Genomic DNA, 16,334 nt, shown 5'->3' with positions numbered 1-16,334 from the left:
AAATTCTAATTTTTCATTTTTTATTTAAAACTGATCTTTTCATTTTAAAAAATTTAACCATTAATTTTTAAATTCATGTATTTAGTTGAAAATTCATCTTTTGGTCAAAAATCCATCTTCTTGATCAAAAATTCAGCTATTTTGCAAAAAATTGTACTATTTTGTTAAAAATATAAATATTGTATTGAAAATGCAACTATTTTGTTAATTTCATCTTTTCTCGTCGAAAATTCAACTGTTTTGTTGAAATTTTAAATATTTAATTGGAAATTCCTAATTTTTCTTTTTTTTTAAATTCATTTTTAACTGAAAATTCAACTTTTCTATTTTTTATTTAAAACTGATCTTTTCATTTTAAAAAATTTAACTATTTATTTTAAAATTCATTTATTTAGTTGAAAATTCATCTTTTGGTCAAAAATCAATCTTCTTGGTAAAAAATTCAGCTATTTTTCAAAAAATTGTACTATTTTTCAAAAAATTGTACTATTTTATTAAAAATATAAATATTTAATTGGAAATTCAACTATTTTGTTAAATTTATCTTTTATCGTCAAAAATGTAACTGTTTAGTTGAAAATTCGTCCATTTGGATTAAAAATTCACCTTTATGTTAGGCGCATTTCAAGGTTTTATACAAATATTCTTCTGACAATTTATTTTCATTTTAACCTGTCTAACTGGCTTAATATAAAATCAGCTATTCGCAATTTTTTTCTAGGACTGTTTTCATACTCACATATGGATTTCGAGGTAGATCGAAACACTAATGGCACTGGGGACCCTTCGCTGGCTGAGATGGCGGTGAAAGCACTTCGCATTCTTGCCAAAAATCCAGAAGGATACTTCCTGTTCGTTGAAGGTAAGCAATGCGAATTATTACCCCTTAAGCACTTCTCTGGCAGATTCTTTCTTTCGAAAAAAAAATCAGAATCTGAAATAAAATGTCTACTTAAGTTTTTAAAATATTTTATAAAATCGAAGAAGATATACGCAATGTTAATTCTCTTATGTTTCGAAGAAATTCGAGTAATCCGTTTGTAATCCGGATTTATCCACTAGTAATTCTCTAGTAGTCAACTATAAATGAACTTCTGATTTGGAGTAATCCAATTCTAATCTAATTTTATCCACTTACAATCCAGCGCAATCAATTGTAATCCACTTGTAATCCAATATTAATATAAGTAATTCGGTTGTAATCTATCATAATCTACTTGTAATCTAGTGTAAAACAATCCTAATCCGAAGTATTTTAAGTAATTCGAAGTAATCAACTAGTAAGTCATTAGTAATCCACTTGTAATCCACTTTCAATATAATTAATATAGTTATAATCGAGGAACATTGACTTTTGATCTGATTTAATCAACTTCTAATCTGAACTAATTCAATTAATTGGAAGTAATCCATTAGTAAGGCACTAGTAATCAACTTGTAATACACTTATAATATAAGTAATCCCGTTCTAATACAGGTTACTCTACTTGTATTCTGGTGTAATCCACTGCGAATCTGAAGTAATTCAAGTAATTTGAAGTAGTCTATTAGCAAGGTATTAGTAATCCACTTGTAATCCACTTATAATATAATTAATTTAGTTCTTATGCGGCAAAATCGACTTGTAATATGGTTTAATCCATTTCTAATCCGAACTAATTCAAGCAATTTAAAGTAATCCATTAGCAAGGTATTAGTAATCCACTTGTAATCCACTTATGATGTGAAACATTCTGTTATAATGCAGAATAATCTACTTGTAATCTGATGTAATTCACTTCTATTCTGAAGTAATTCAAGTAATTTGGGGTCATTCATAATCTGGTGTAATCCACTTCTAATCTAAAGTAATCAATGTAGTGCGGAGTAATCCACGCGTATAGCAATGAACGTGGAGAAATCCATTTGTAATCCGTCGTTATCCACTAGTAATACTCTAGCAATCTATTATTAATGCACTTCTAATATGGATTAATCCGATTCTAATGCAAATTTATCCACAAATAATCCAGCGCAATCCAGTATAGTCCTCTTTTCATCTGTATTAATGGAAGTTATTCGAAGTAATCCATTTTTAATCTTGATTAAAGCAGCAGTGAGAAACTTGAAATCCATTTTAATCAGCCTTGTATATAGTGTAATTTTGTTATAATCCAGGATAATCTTTTTCTAATCTGAAGTAGTTAAAGCGAATCGCATTAATCCATTATTAATGCGTAAGTAATCCACTTAAATACACTTATAAGTATTTCCGTTCTAATTAAATTCACTCTACCTTAAATCCGGTGTAATCCAATGCGAATCTAAAGTTATTTAAGTAATTTGAAGTAATCCATTAGCATGGTATTAGTTATCCACTTGTAATCCACTTATAATATAATTAATTTATTTCTGATGCAGCATGATCGACTTGTAATATGGTTTAATCCATTTCTAATCCGAACTAATTCAAGCAATTTAAAGTAATCCATTAGCAAGGTGTTAGTAATCCACTTGTAATCCACATACGATGTGAGAAATTCTGTTCAAATGCAGCATAATCTACTTGTAATCTGGTGTAATCCATTTTCAATCTGAAGTAATTCAAGTAATTTAGGGTCCTCCATTAGTAAGGAACTAGTAATTTACTTGTAATAAACTTATAATATAAAAAATCCCGTTCTAATAAAGGTTGCTCTACTTGTAATCTGGTGTAATCCACTTCTAATCTTAAATAATTCAAGTAGTTTAAAGTAATCCACTTGTATTGCAGATAAATTTTAGGAATCCATTATTAATGTACGGTTATCTATTAGTAATAATTAAGTGACCTTCTAGTAATGCACTTCTTTATAGGATTATTCCAGTTCTAATCCACAGTTATCCACTTATAATCCAGCAATATCCATTGTAGTCCTATTTTAATCTGCATTAATTAAAGTAATTTGGAGTAATCCATTTCTAATGTGGAGTTATCCACTAGTACAATTATCTAGTAATATTATCTAGTACAATTTAGGCAATTAATTGTAATCCACTTGTAATCTGCTATAAATATAAATAATTCAGTTGTAATCGATCATTATCTACTTGCAACGTAGTGTAATACAACCTTATCAGTAGTATTTCAAGTAATTCGAAGTAATTAAATAGTAAAGCACTAGTAATCCACTTCTAATCCACTTATAATATAATTAATTCGGTTCTAATCAAGGACAGTTTACTTGTAATCTGGTTTAATCAACTTCTGATTTGACCTAACTCAATTAATTGGAAGTAATCCATTAGTAAGGTACTAGTAATTCACTTGTAATAAACTTAAAATATAAGTAATCCCGTTATAATACATGTTACTATACTTGTATTCTGGTGTAATCTACTTTGAATCTGAAGTAGTTCAAGTAGGTCGATGTAATAAATTCGTGAGACACTTATAATCCACTCGTGATCCATTTAGAATATAAATAATTTAATTTTCATCTAGCATAATCGACTTGTAATCTGGTTTAATCCACTTCTAATTCGAACTAATTCAAGAAAGTTAAAGTAATCCATTAGTAAGGTACTAGTAATCCACTTTTAATCCACTTATAATATAATTAATTTAGTTCTTATCCAGAATAATCTACTTGCAATCTGGTTTAATCCACTTCTAATCTGAAGTAATTCAAGTAATTTCGAGTCATCCATAATCTGTTGTAATCCACTTCTGAATGAAGTAATTCATACAGTTCGGAGTAATCCACGCGTATTGCAGATAAATGGGAGTAATCAATTTGTTATCCGAAGTTACCAACTGATAAAACTCCAGTAATCTACTAGTAATGTACTTCTAACATGGATTAATCCGCTTCTAATCTAAATGTATCCACTTGTAAGCCAGCGCAATCCAGTGTAGTCCTCTTTTCATCAGGATTAATAAAAGTAATTTAAGGTAATCCATTTGCAATCTGGAGTGATTTAGTAGTCAGAAACTTGTAATCCACTTTTAATCTGCTTTTTATATAGAGTAATTCCGTTCTAATCCAGGATAATCTTCTTTTAATGTGGTTCAATTTAATTTTAATTTGAAGTAATTCAATGTATTCGCAGTAATCAACATGTAAAGCATAAGTAATCCACTTATAATATAAGTGATTCGGTTCTAATCTAGTAAGGAACTAGTAATCCACATGTAATACACTTAGATAATATAAGTAATCCCGTTCTAATACAGATTACTCTACTTGTAATATGGTGTAATGCACTTCTAATCTGAAATAATTCAAGAATTTCGGACTAATCCACTTGTACTGCAGAGAAATTACAGTAATCCATTAGTAATGTGCGGTTATCTACTAGTAATACTTAAGTAATCTTCTAGTAATGACCTTATATAATGGAGTATTTCAGTTCTAATCCACAGTTATCCACTTATAATGCAGAAAAGTCACTTGTAGTCCTATTTTAATCGTCATTAATGAAAGTAATTTGGAATAATCCCTTTCTAATCTGGAATAATGCACTATTAAGATGCTTGTATTCCACTTATAATCCCTCTTTTATACACAGGAATTCCGTTCTAATCTAAAATAATCTTTTTTTAATCAGGTGTAATCCACTTCTAATCTGAAATGATTAAAATAATATATAGTAATCCATTAGTAGGACGCTAGTAATCTATTTGTAATCTACTTATTATATAAGGAATTCGGTTCAAATCCATTATAATATACTTTTAATCCAGTGTAATCCACTTCTAATGTAATGCAATTCAAGTAAATTGCAGTCATCCATCAGTAAAGCACTATTAATCCACTTATAATACACTTATAATATAAGTAATTTCGTTCTAATACATATTAATCTACTTTTAATCTAGTGTAATCCACTTCTAATTTGAAGTGATTTGAAGCAATACACTTTAAATCTTTCTTGAATATAGAGTAATTCCATACTTATCTAGAATAATCTTCTGGTAATCTGGTGTAACCCACTTCTAATACGAAGTAATTGAAGCAATTTGAAGTTATCTGTTAGTAGGTCACTAGTAATCCAGTTGTAATCTACTTTTAATGTAAGTAATTCAGTTTTAACCTAGCATAATATACTTTTGATCTATTGTAATACACTTAAAATCGGAATTCATGCAAGTAATTTGAAGTAATCTATTAGTAAGGCACTAGTAATCGACTTGTGATCCACTTCTAATATAAGTTATCCGGTTGTAATTTAGCACAATCTACTTACAATCTGGCACAATCCCCTTCCAAACTGAATTAATTCAAGTAATTCAGGGTAATCCATTTATAAACTGAAGTTATCCACTAGTAATTCTCTACTAATCTACTAGTTATGCATTTCTAGTAATCCATTCGTAATCTAGAGTAATCCACTAGTAAGGAACTTGTAATCTCCTTTTAATCCGCCTTAAATATTGAGTAGTTTTATTTTGATCCATGATAATCTTCTTGTAATCCGATGTATTCCATTCCTAATCCGAAGTATTTTTAGTAATTCGAAATAATCAACTAGTATGACACTAGTAATCCATCACGATGCACAGTAGGGAAGGGGTACATTTTTTGGTTCAAAATACGATTCTGGCTGACCTGTGGACTGATCAATAATAGGAAAATTTTTGCAATTGCCGACGTTTTATACATTTACATTATATTAGGATATTCCATCATAATTAAATAAATAAAATATTGTTCATAAACAAATTATTTGTTGAAAGTTTGTTTTTTATAACTTTAAATAATTAAACGTTTTTTAAAAGTTATATTGCAAGAAATCTGAATTTAAACAATATTTTAATTTAAAAAATTTCTCTTGAGGCTATTCTTGTTAATATTATTAATATATTTAATAAACAAACGCATTATTCAGGCATTTTTCGATAAAAAAATTCGTTTGTTTCTACGTTAATTTTTTAAAATTAGGAACCTCATGATAATTTCAGAAACATTCATTATTTGTTGATCAATTTTATGGTTTTTTTTTACAAATTCAATTTTTAAAAATGCATTATTAGGGAATTTATCGACGGATAAACTCTTTTTTTTCAATTTCAGTCCTTTTAATTGGGTACTTTACGATAATTCCTTCGTTCCTTGTATTCAAACCCTCTTGTGTTGGCCATCCTTAAGTACTGAATGGGAAAAAGAACTTTTTTTCTTAAATTAAGTGGACTGACTTAGAAAAAAACACTATTTTTGATGTCTATAATTGCCTGAATAATGTATTTTTAAATTAAATTTGTTTGATAAAAACATAAAATTTATCAACTAATTACGAATGTTACTGAAATTATAGTAAAGTTCCCAATTAAAAGGACTGACATTTAAAAAAAACTAGTTTTTTCGTCGACAAATGCCGAAATAATGCATTTGTTTAAAAAATCATAAGATTTATGAACTAATTGTGAATATTGCTGAAATTAACATAAAGTTTTAAATTTAAAGGACTGACATCCAAAAACCAATTTTTCTTTAACAGATGCCCGAACAATACATTTGTTTATTAAATTTGTTTAAAAAAAATTTTAATTATCAAACAGTGATGGATGTTGCTGAAATTATCATAAAGTTCCTAATGAAAAGAACTGGCAAAAAAACTAATTTTCCCGTTGATAGGTGCTTGAATAATGCATTTGTTTATTATATTTTTTTGAAAAAATCATAAAATTCAATAGAAAATTACGAATTTTTTTAAATTTTAATGAGGTTCCTAATAAAAACAAATTGACGTCGAAAAAAACGAATTATTCTGACGAAAAATGCCTGAATAATGCATTTTTGTATTAAATTTGTTTATAATATTAACAAAAATAGTCTTAAGAGAAATTTGTTTATTAAAATATTCTTTTCATTCACATTTCTTGCAATATAACTTAAAAAACGTTAAACTATTGAAAATGAAAGAAAACACATTTTCAACAAATAATTTGTTTATGAACAATTTTTTTGTTTATTTATTTATGATGAAATATCTTTATTTAATGTAAATCTACGAAATGTCGGCGATTAAAACAATTTTCTTATTATTGGCGACCACCGGGAACGCTAAATAGAAAATATTTTCATTTTTTTCGTAATATTTATTACAAAATATCTGTCAATTATGCTTTATAAAGGGTCATTTTCTGAATTCATATCCATCAAAATAAAAATATTTCATTAGGCTTTTTTTGAGTCATTTTTTCGTTTTTTGTTAACTATAATTTTTATTTATTTTTAATCCATAAGCTTTTTACATTTTAAAAATAATCAAATACATATATTAATAAAAACATCAAATAAATTAAATAATACAAAAAATATAAATAAACAAATAATTTGTAACATAAAATAAGTTTTTTTTAGATATTGAAGCCATAATATACTTATTAAATGATTTACTGCTATTTTATTTTGCTCGTACATTTTAAAAAAATTTTAATTTTTAATTTTTCAATTTTGCACAAGATTTGAAACAAATACAAAGTTGATAAAAAAACAAATTATCAAAGACAATTATTGAGAGCAATGTGCGAGTTAAACTCACACCATGTTTAGTTCAAACGAAATTTATAGAGAAAGTTATAAAATAGAAATATTACCTAAAAAACATTACTATATGTTACAAATTAATTCAATATTTATAATTTTTGTATTATTTAATTTTCAGAAAGTGTCCCTTTATAACACAAAATTCACAGATATTTAGTAATCGAATCTTTTAATTAAACTCAATCGAATCTCACAGTGTTGGTTGTATTTTACTTAGAATATAAGTTATTCCGCTTGAAACCAGGATAATCTACTTATAATCTGTTGTAATCCACTTCTTATCTGGTGTAATTCAAGAAATTCGGAATAATCCACTTGTATTTCCGAGAAATTGGAGTAATCCATTTTTTATCCAGTAGTCTACTAGTAATACACTTTTAATATGAAGTAATCCATTTTTTAATCCAAAGCTACCCACTTTTAATGCCCCGCAATCCAAATTAGTTATAATTTCATCTAGATTAATTCAATTTATTCTGAGTAATCCATCTGTAATCTGCAGTAATCTCATAGTAAGGAACTCACAACTCACTTTTAATCCGCTTTCATATAGAGTAATTCTGTTTTAATCCAGGATAATCTTCTTCCGATCTGGTGTAATCCACTTATAATCCGCCTTAATTCAATTAGTTCGGAGTAATCAGCTAGAAAGGCACTAGTAATCCACTTATAATATACAGGAATTTCGTTCTAATCCAGGAAAGTCTACTTGTTTTTTGGTCTAATCCACTTCTAATCTAAATTAATTCGGAGTAATCCACTTGTATTGCGCAGAAATTTGAGTAATCTGTTTGTAATCCTGGGTTATCCATTAGTAATACTCTAATAATCTCCTAATAATGCAGTTCTAAAATAGATTATTTCATTTCTAATCCACAGTTATCCACTTATAATTTGACGCGATTCATTGTAATCTTTCTGTCATTGTAATCCACTCTTAATCTGCCTTCAATATAAAGTAATTCCGTTTTAATCCAGGATAATCAATTTGTAATCTGGTGCAATCTACTTCAAGTAATTATGATGAAATCAAATAGTAAGAAACTACTAATTCACTTAAAATTCACTTATAATATACCGCAATTCTGTTGTACTCCAGCACAATCTAAATATAATCTGGTGCTTTCCAATTCTACTCCAAAGTAATTTATGTAAGTCGGGGTGATCTACTAGTGAAGCACTTGTAATCCAATTATAATATAGAGAAATTACGTCTGAATCCAGAATAATTTTCTTGTAATCTGGTGTAACCCACTTCTAATACGTAGTAATTGAAGTAATTTGAAGTCACCCATTAGTAAGGCACTAGTAATCCACTTGTAATCCACTTATGATATACAATAATTCCGTTCTAATGCAGGATTATCTACTTGTAATCTGCTTCTAATATTTATTAATCCCATTCTAATCCAGAGTAATCTGCGTTTATTCTGGCGAAATCCAGTGCAGTCCTCTTGTAATCTGGATTAGTGCAACTCATTCAGAGCAATCCATTTGTAATCTGGATTTATCCACTAGTAATTCTCTAGTAATCTACTAGTGATGTACTTGTAATATGAAATATTCCAGTTATAATAAAAATGTATCTATTTATAATCCAGGGCAATCCATTATAGTCCTCTTTAAATCTGTATTAATTCACGTAATTCGGAATGATCCATTTCTAATCTAGAGTAATCCACTAGTAAGAAACTTGCAATACACTTTAAATCTTCCTTGAATATAGTGTAATTCCGTACTTATCTAGAATAATCTTCTTGTAATCTGGTGTAACCCACTTCTAATACGAAGTAATTGAAGTAATTGAAAGTCTTCCATTAGTAAGGCATTATTAATCCACTTGTAATCCATTTATCATGTAAGTAATTCAGCTGTAAACTAGCATAATATACTTTCAATCTAGTGTAATACACTTAAAATCTGAATTCATGCAAGTAATTTGAAGTAATCCATTAGTAAGGCACTAGTAATCCACTTGTGATCCACTTCTTATATAAGTTATCCGGTTGTAATCCAAAACAATCTACTTACAATCTGGCATAATCCACTTCCAAACTGAATTAATTCAAGTTATTCGGAGTAATCCATTTGTAAACTCAAGTTATCTACTAGTTATTCTCTACTAATCTACTAGTAATAAATCTCATATGGAGTAATCCAGTTTGAATTCGAATTTTTCGGCTTATGATCCAGTTTAATACAGGGCAGTCCTCTTTTCACATGTATTAATTCAAGTAATTCGCAATAATCCATTTGTAATTTGGAGTAATCCACTAGTAAAAAACTTGTAATCCACTTTTAATCTGCCTTGTATATAGAGTAACTCTGTTGTAATCCAGCATAATTTACTTGTAATCTGGGCTCACCCACTTCTAAACGGAAAGCATTCAAGTCTTTCGGAATAATACATTCGTAATCTGTAGTTATCCACTAGTAATTCTCTAATAATCTACTAGTAATACACGTTTCATATGGAGTAATCCAGTTTGAAACCAAATTTTTCGTGTTATAATCCAGTGCAATACAGGGTAGTCCTCTTTGATCTGTATTGTTTCAAGTAATTCGTAGTAATCCACTTGTAATTTGGATTAATCCACTAGTGAGAAACTTGTAATCCACTTTTAATCTGCCTGTTATATATAGTATTTCGGGTGTAATCCAGCATAAGGTACTTGTAATCTGGTATAATCCACTTTTGAACTAAAGTAATTCATGTAATTTGTAGTAATCTATTTGTAATCTGGAGTTATTCACTAGTAATTGTCTAGTAGTCTACTAGTAATGCACTTCTCAAGTGGATTAATCATGTGTTAATACAAATTTTTCCACCTATAATCCAACGCAATCCAATGTAGTCCTCTTTTCATCTACAGTAATTCAATTATTTCGAAGTAATCCATTTGTAATTTGGAGTAATCCACTAGTAAGAAACTTGTATTCGACTTGTAATACAATTACATAATATAAGTAATCCCGTTCTGATACAGGTGTCTCTAGTTGTAAGCTCGAGTAATCCACAACTAATGTGAAGTAATTCAAGTAGCTCGGAGTAATCCAGTTGTATTGCAGAGAATTTTGAGTAATCCATTTTTAATCCGCTTTATCCACTAATATCATTCTAGCAATCTACTAGCAATGCGCTTCTGTAATGGAGTATTTCAGTTTCAATCCACAATTATCCACTTACAATGCGACGCGATCCAGTGTAGTCCTCTTTATATTTGGAATAATTTAAGTAATTCAAGGTAATACATTTTTAATCTGCAGTAATCCACTATTTAGGAACGAGAAAACTAATTTTGATCCACTTATAATATAGAATAATTGTGTTCTAGTTAAGGATAATCTACTTGTAATCTGGTGTAATCCACAACGAATCCGAAGTTATTCAATTCATTCGCAGTAATCCATCAGAAAAGCACTAGTAATCCACCTGTAAAACAATTATAATATAGGTGATTCAATTGTAATCCAGCATAATATACTTTTAATTTGGCGTTATCTACTTATAATCTGAAGTAATTCAAGTAATTTGGATTCATCCAGTAGTAAGGCAGTAGTAATCCACTTATAATATAAGTATGTTGGTTCTAATCCCGAATAATCCACTTGTAATCTGGTGTAATTCACTTCCAATCTAAAGTAAGTCAAGTTTAATCCGCCTCTAATACACATTAATCAAGTTGTAATCCTCCGTAATCCAGTTTTAATTTAACGTAATGAGACCTAATCCACTTTTAATCCCATATTCTCTAGTGAAATCGATTTCCAATTGGGAGTAATTCAAGTAATCATGACAGAGATTTCTGTAATACAGGTTAATCTACTTGTAATCCGTCTCTAATATTGAGTAATCCCGTAATAATCCAAAGTAATCTGCTTGCAATCCGGGGTTACTCGATGTGATCTAATTGTCACCTGTACTAATGCGGTGTAATCCACTTCTAAACCGAAACATTTTAGGTGATTTGTAATCTATTATTAATTCAATTCTAATATGAAGTAATCGAATTGCAATCCAAACTTATCCACTTTTAATCAGACAATATCCAATTTTATCCTCTTGTATTCTGTATTAAACAAATTAATTCGGAATAATCCAGGTAATCTACTTGTATTCTTGTGTAATCCAATTCTAATCTGAAGTGCTTTATGTAATTTAAGCAATTAACTTGTAATTAACTTATAATATAGATAATTCAAGTTCTAATCCGCTATAATCCACTTATAATTCAGCGTAATCAGGTTTAATCCACTTATAATCCGCTTCATTCTGGTGAAATCTATTTGCGATTTGGAGTAATTTTAGTAATTCGAAATCTACTAATATTTAGTAATCCCATACTAGTACAGAGTAATCTACTTGTAATCCGGAGTAACGTTGTGTGATCCAATTGCAATCCCGATTATCCCGGTGTAATCCACTTTTAATACAAAATATTTTAATTAATTCGAAGTAATTAATTTGTAAATAAAAAATCCACCAATAAGACAGTAGTAATCCACTTCTAATATGGAATTATTTATTTCTAATCAGAAAAAATACTCTCGTAATTCTGAGTAATGGAAATAATTCGGAGTATTTCGGAATAATTTGTAAGTCGCAGTAAATAATAGTAATCGACTAGTTACCAATTTATAATTTACTTATAATATGGAGTAGTGCAGTTCTAATCAAGAGTAATCCACTCGCAATGCGGCTAGTTCGAAGTAAATGAGGTACTTCAAGTAATTAATAAACTTTTAATCCAAATTTATCTAGGTAATTAGGAGTAATTTTCATATGTCATCCAAATATTTTCTATGTATTTTGTTCAAAGTTTCTTTTTACTTCAAATAGTTTTCTTCAATAAAAATTACACTATTTAATATTTCGGTCAAAAATTAATTTTTAGTTGAAAATCCCTGTATTTTGCCGAAAATTTGTCTTATTTGGTAGAAAATAATTCTTCTTTAAAAATTTATGATTTTGGTCCAAAATTCACCTATTTAGTAGAAAATCCATTTCAAATGTAGGAAAATCAACAATTTGATCAAAATTTATTTTCTAGCTGAAAATTCTACTGTTGTATTGAAAATGTGTATTTTTGGGTTCAAAATTGAACTATTTGGGTAAAAAAGTTCACTACATTCTTACCATTCGTCCTTTTTAGGTTAATTTTTTTTTTATTTAACTATGTCCTTATTTTGTTTATAAACTTATATTTTTCAGGTTTTTTCATAATTTAACTATTTTTATTTAAATTTGTTTGTTTTTTTTTGTCTTAAAAATTAAATTCTTGAATCTAAAATTTAAATATTTAATTTTTAGTGTAATTTTGTCTATTGTTGTCGAAGATTTATGTACTTTGTTTTATTATTTTAAAAAATAATGAAAATTGTCTCCATGCGCTTTTCAATAATTCCATCATCAATATTTTTGTATAAAAATTGAAAGAGATCATTTTCAGTGCGATAATTCCAATATTACCATATTTACTGCAGAAAGCACTGCAAAAATCAAATATTCATGTGGTGTTCAGATACTGAATATTTGAAGGAAAATATGAATAATGTGAAATCACACAATAGTAGTAAATTTCCGTATTTAACAAACATTTGAATGTTTGATTATTTGGAATAATATTGTGTTAGTAATTGGCTTTAAAGAAGAAACTTTTCACCTAGTCTTTCATTTAACGATATTTAAATAATAACTTATTATTAATATTTGGTGTAATTGCACTTTTCATTCTATTTTCTCACACACTAATTTCGGAAACTTTTTAAAATGTTAAAAAATGTATTTTGGGTAATTTATGATAAGTTTCCATATTTACCTGTGAAATTACCATAAATGACCACAAATTTTCGTATATTTATGGAATTTATAGACACTTTTAAATTGAATTTTGGGCAATTAATGGTAAGTGACCATAAATTACCTGTAATATTACCGATGATTCCATCTATTTCCTGAAATTTATCAAAATGTTCATCCTTGAATTTTGGGTAGTTTATGGTAACTTCTCATATTTACCTATAAAATTAGTATAAATGACCAAAAATATCCATAAATTAGTGACAATTTATAAAAAGGTTTAATTTTAATTTTTGGAATTTATGGTGATTTACCATGTGATAAATTACCATTAACTACTTGTAATATTACCATAAATTACCAAAAATTTCATAAATTCTCGAAAATTATATAAATGTTTCAATTGAATCTTGATTAATTTATCTTAAGTTGGCATAAATTACTTATAATATTAAAATGAAGTCCCAAAAAATTTCATAAATTTCCGGAAATTTATAAAAATGTTTAAAACTGAATTTAGATAATTTATCATAAGTTTCCATAGTTACTTGTAAAATTACCATAAAGGACTTCAAATTTCCATATATTTACGGAGATTTATAGACATTTCTAAATTGAATTTTGGGCTATAATAAGTTACCATAAATCGCCTGTAATATTACCAAAAATTCCATAAATTTCCTGAATTTAATCAAAATTTTTATATTTGAATTTTGGGTATTTTATGGTAATGTATCATATTTACCTGTAAAATTAGCATAAATGACCAAAAATTTCCATAAATTACCTGAAATTTATAAAAATGTTTAATTTTTGGTAGTTTATGGTAATTTACCATATTTGCCTGTAAAATTACCATAAATGACGGAAAATTTCTATAAATTGCCGGAAATGTAGAGACATTTCAAATTGTATTTTGGGAAATTTATGGTAAGTTACCATAAATTACCTGTAATATTACCGTAGATTACGAAAAATTTCATAAATTTCCGGAAACTTTTTAAAATGTTAAAAATTTAATATTGGGTAATTTATGATAAGTTTCCATATTTACCTTAAAATTACCATAAATGACCACAAATTTCATATATATTTACGGAATTTATAGACACTTTTAAATTGAATTTCAACAAATAAACAAAATAAAAAACGATAAAATGAAAAAACGATATAAAGAAATTTTGCTTAAAAAATAAAGTTAATTTTCCATTGCAAACTTTTAGATTTTGGAATGTATACTTTTAATTTCGGTCTACATATACGTTAAATACTTGAGAAATTTAAGAACATTATTTTAATACTATTTTTTAATTTATCACACAATTTACGCTATTTTTTTATTTCTGAAGTAATCGAAAGCCTAAGATTAACTATTTATCGAGTTAGGATTACATTCGAATATTTGAATTTGATTCGAATTTGTTTATAAGGCTTCATTTAATACATTTTCTAAAAAATATTTGTTGCATAAATATATTAAATTATTTTGTTTTCATATCTGAATTTTATTTGTTAAATTCAAGAGTTTTTCTCTTTGCATGATAATTCTGTAATATGAAAAAGTTAAATTCACCACTTGACACTTTAGAATTTTTATTTTTTTATTTTTTAAGATAAATACCTAATATAAAGAAAAATGGAAAAATCTGGGATTTACATGTGACTTGAAACGAAGAAACTAGTTTCAGGCTCGAAAATAAGTTTTCATATTTTATCACAACTAATGAAACAAAATTGAAAAATTTCTGAAAAAAATATCAGGGAAAATGCATTAGAGCTTTAAAATATCACACAGAGATACGAAGCGTGAGAGTGTTAGTTTAAGAGTCGAGCGCGATGCGAATAAAATTACTTTTCAACTTTGAGCTTTAGAAAATTCAATTTTGATCGTCAAGCGATAGGTTTTTTTTTCGAAAAGGGAAATCTTTTTTTTTTGAGAATCCATAAAAACTGAAGAAACGATTTTTTGGTCCTAAGGGTAGTTTCTTTGTTCCACGTCACACTTTCAAAAGAGAATGTATTCTTATTTTTATTCTGTACCTAAAAAAAATTTTTCAAGCTAGTAAATGTTGGTCAAAAAATTTTAATTTAATTTGCATGTTAGCTAATCGTTTTTTTGCCTTAAAAGTTTATTTGTACATTTTCTTAATTGCTATTTAAGATCATAATTAATAGTCTTAAATATTCTTGTAATAACTGTTCTTTTCCGGTTTCATTTTTTATTTAAAAATTAGGAAATCTTCAACTGTTCGAGGTTTTTTTTATTATTTAACTTTATTATAAAGTGAACATCATTTTTTAATATTTTTTACAATCGATCGCCACAAAAAAGGGTTTAAAATAAAAGAAGATTACAGAAAATTCTGACTACAAAATATCACATTTTTCCTCAATAATTTGAATATTTAAATCTTAAGTTGAAATAATTAACGCTTAGCAAAAAAAGAACAAAGTAGTATAATCTTTAACCAAAGTCGATAATTTCATTGAAACAAAAAAAATTGACTAATATATATATAAATTTTTAACAAGAAACAATTATTTTTAATAGGGTACTTAAACTTTTAACCAAATAATTAGATTTATAACAAAAGAGATAAATCCTGCAGAAAAATTTAATAATTGGTATTTCAAGAAATGTTTTTTTTTTCATTTTAGCTCAATAAAAGTTGAATTTAACTAAGAAAGTAAGCTTTTTCAATAAAATAGTTGAAGTTGTAGCGAAGGAAATCCATTAAAAAAAATTTTAACTAAACCGACAAATTTTCATTTAAAATGATAAATCGTTAAACAAAAAGTCCATTTTTCCATTTATAATGAAGCTTTGATTTTTAACAGCAAAAAAGGATTTTGAACAAAATAGTTACATTTTCAAACAAAAAGATGAATCTCTAAATAAAAAGCTTAATTTTCAATAGATTAGTTCAACTTTAAACCTAATAGTTGAATTTTCTACTAAAAAGGATTAATTTTCTACAAAAAATGGAATATTTGAATTTTCAACAAAAGAGCTCAATTTTCAA

At 27.2% G+C, this 16,334-nt stretch overlaps 1 protein-coding gene across 1 annotated transcript in view; it reads left to right on the top strand.

The window, feature by feature from the left end:
- The window catches only part of LOC117181033 (alkaline phosphatase-like), a 501,469-nt gene that overhangs the window by 392,915 nt on the left and 92,220 nt on the right, over window positions 1-16,334 (top strand). The window contains exon 6 of the mRNA XM_033373602.1: window positions 722-862. Within this exon, the coding sequence (XP_033229493.1) occupies window positions 722-862 (141 nt within the window). The remainder of the gene's footprint in view (window positions 1-721; window positions 863-16,334) is intronic.

Source organism: Belonocnema kinseyi, chromosome 10 (genome assembly GCF_010883055.1).
Source record: "Belonocnema kinseyi isolate 2016_QV_RU_SX_M_011 chromosome 10, B_treatae_v1, whole genome shotgun sequence".
NCBI classification, from domain to species: Eukaryota; Metazoa; Arthropoda; class Insecta; order Hymenoptera; family Cynipidae; genus Belonocnema; species Belonocnema kinseyi.
This window is presented reverse-complemented; position numbering and strand designations above follow the sequence as displayed.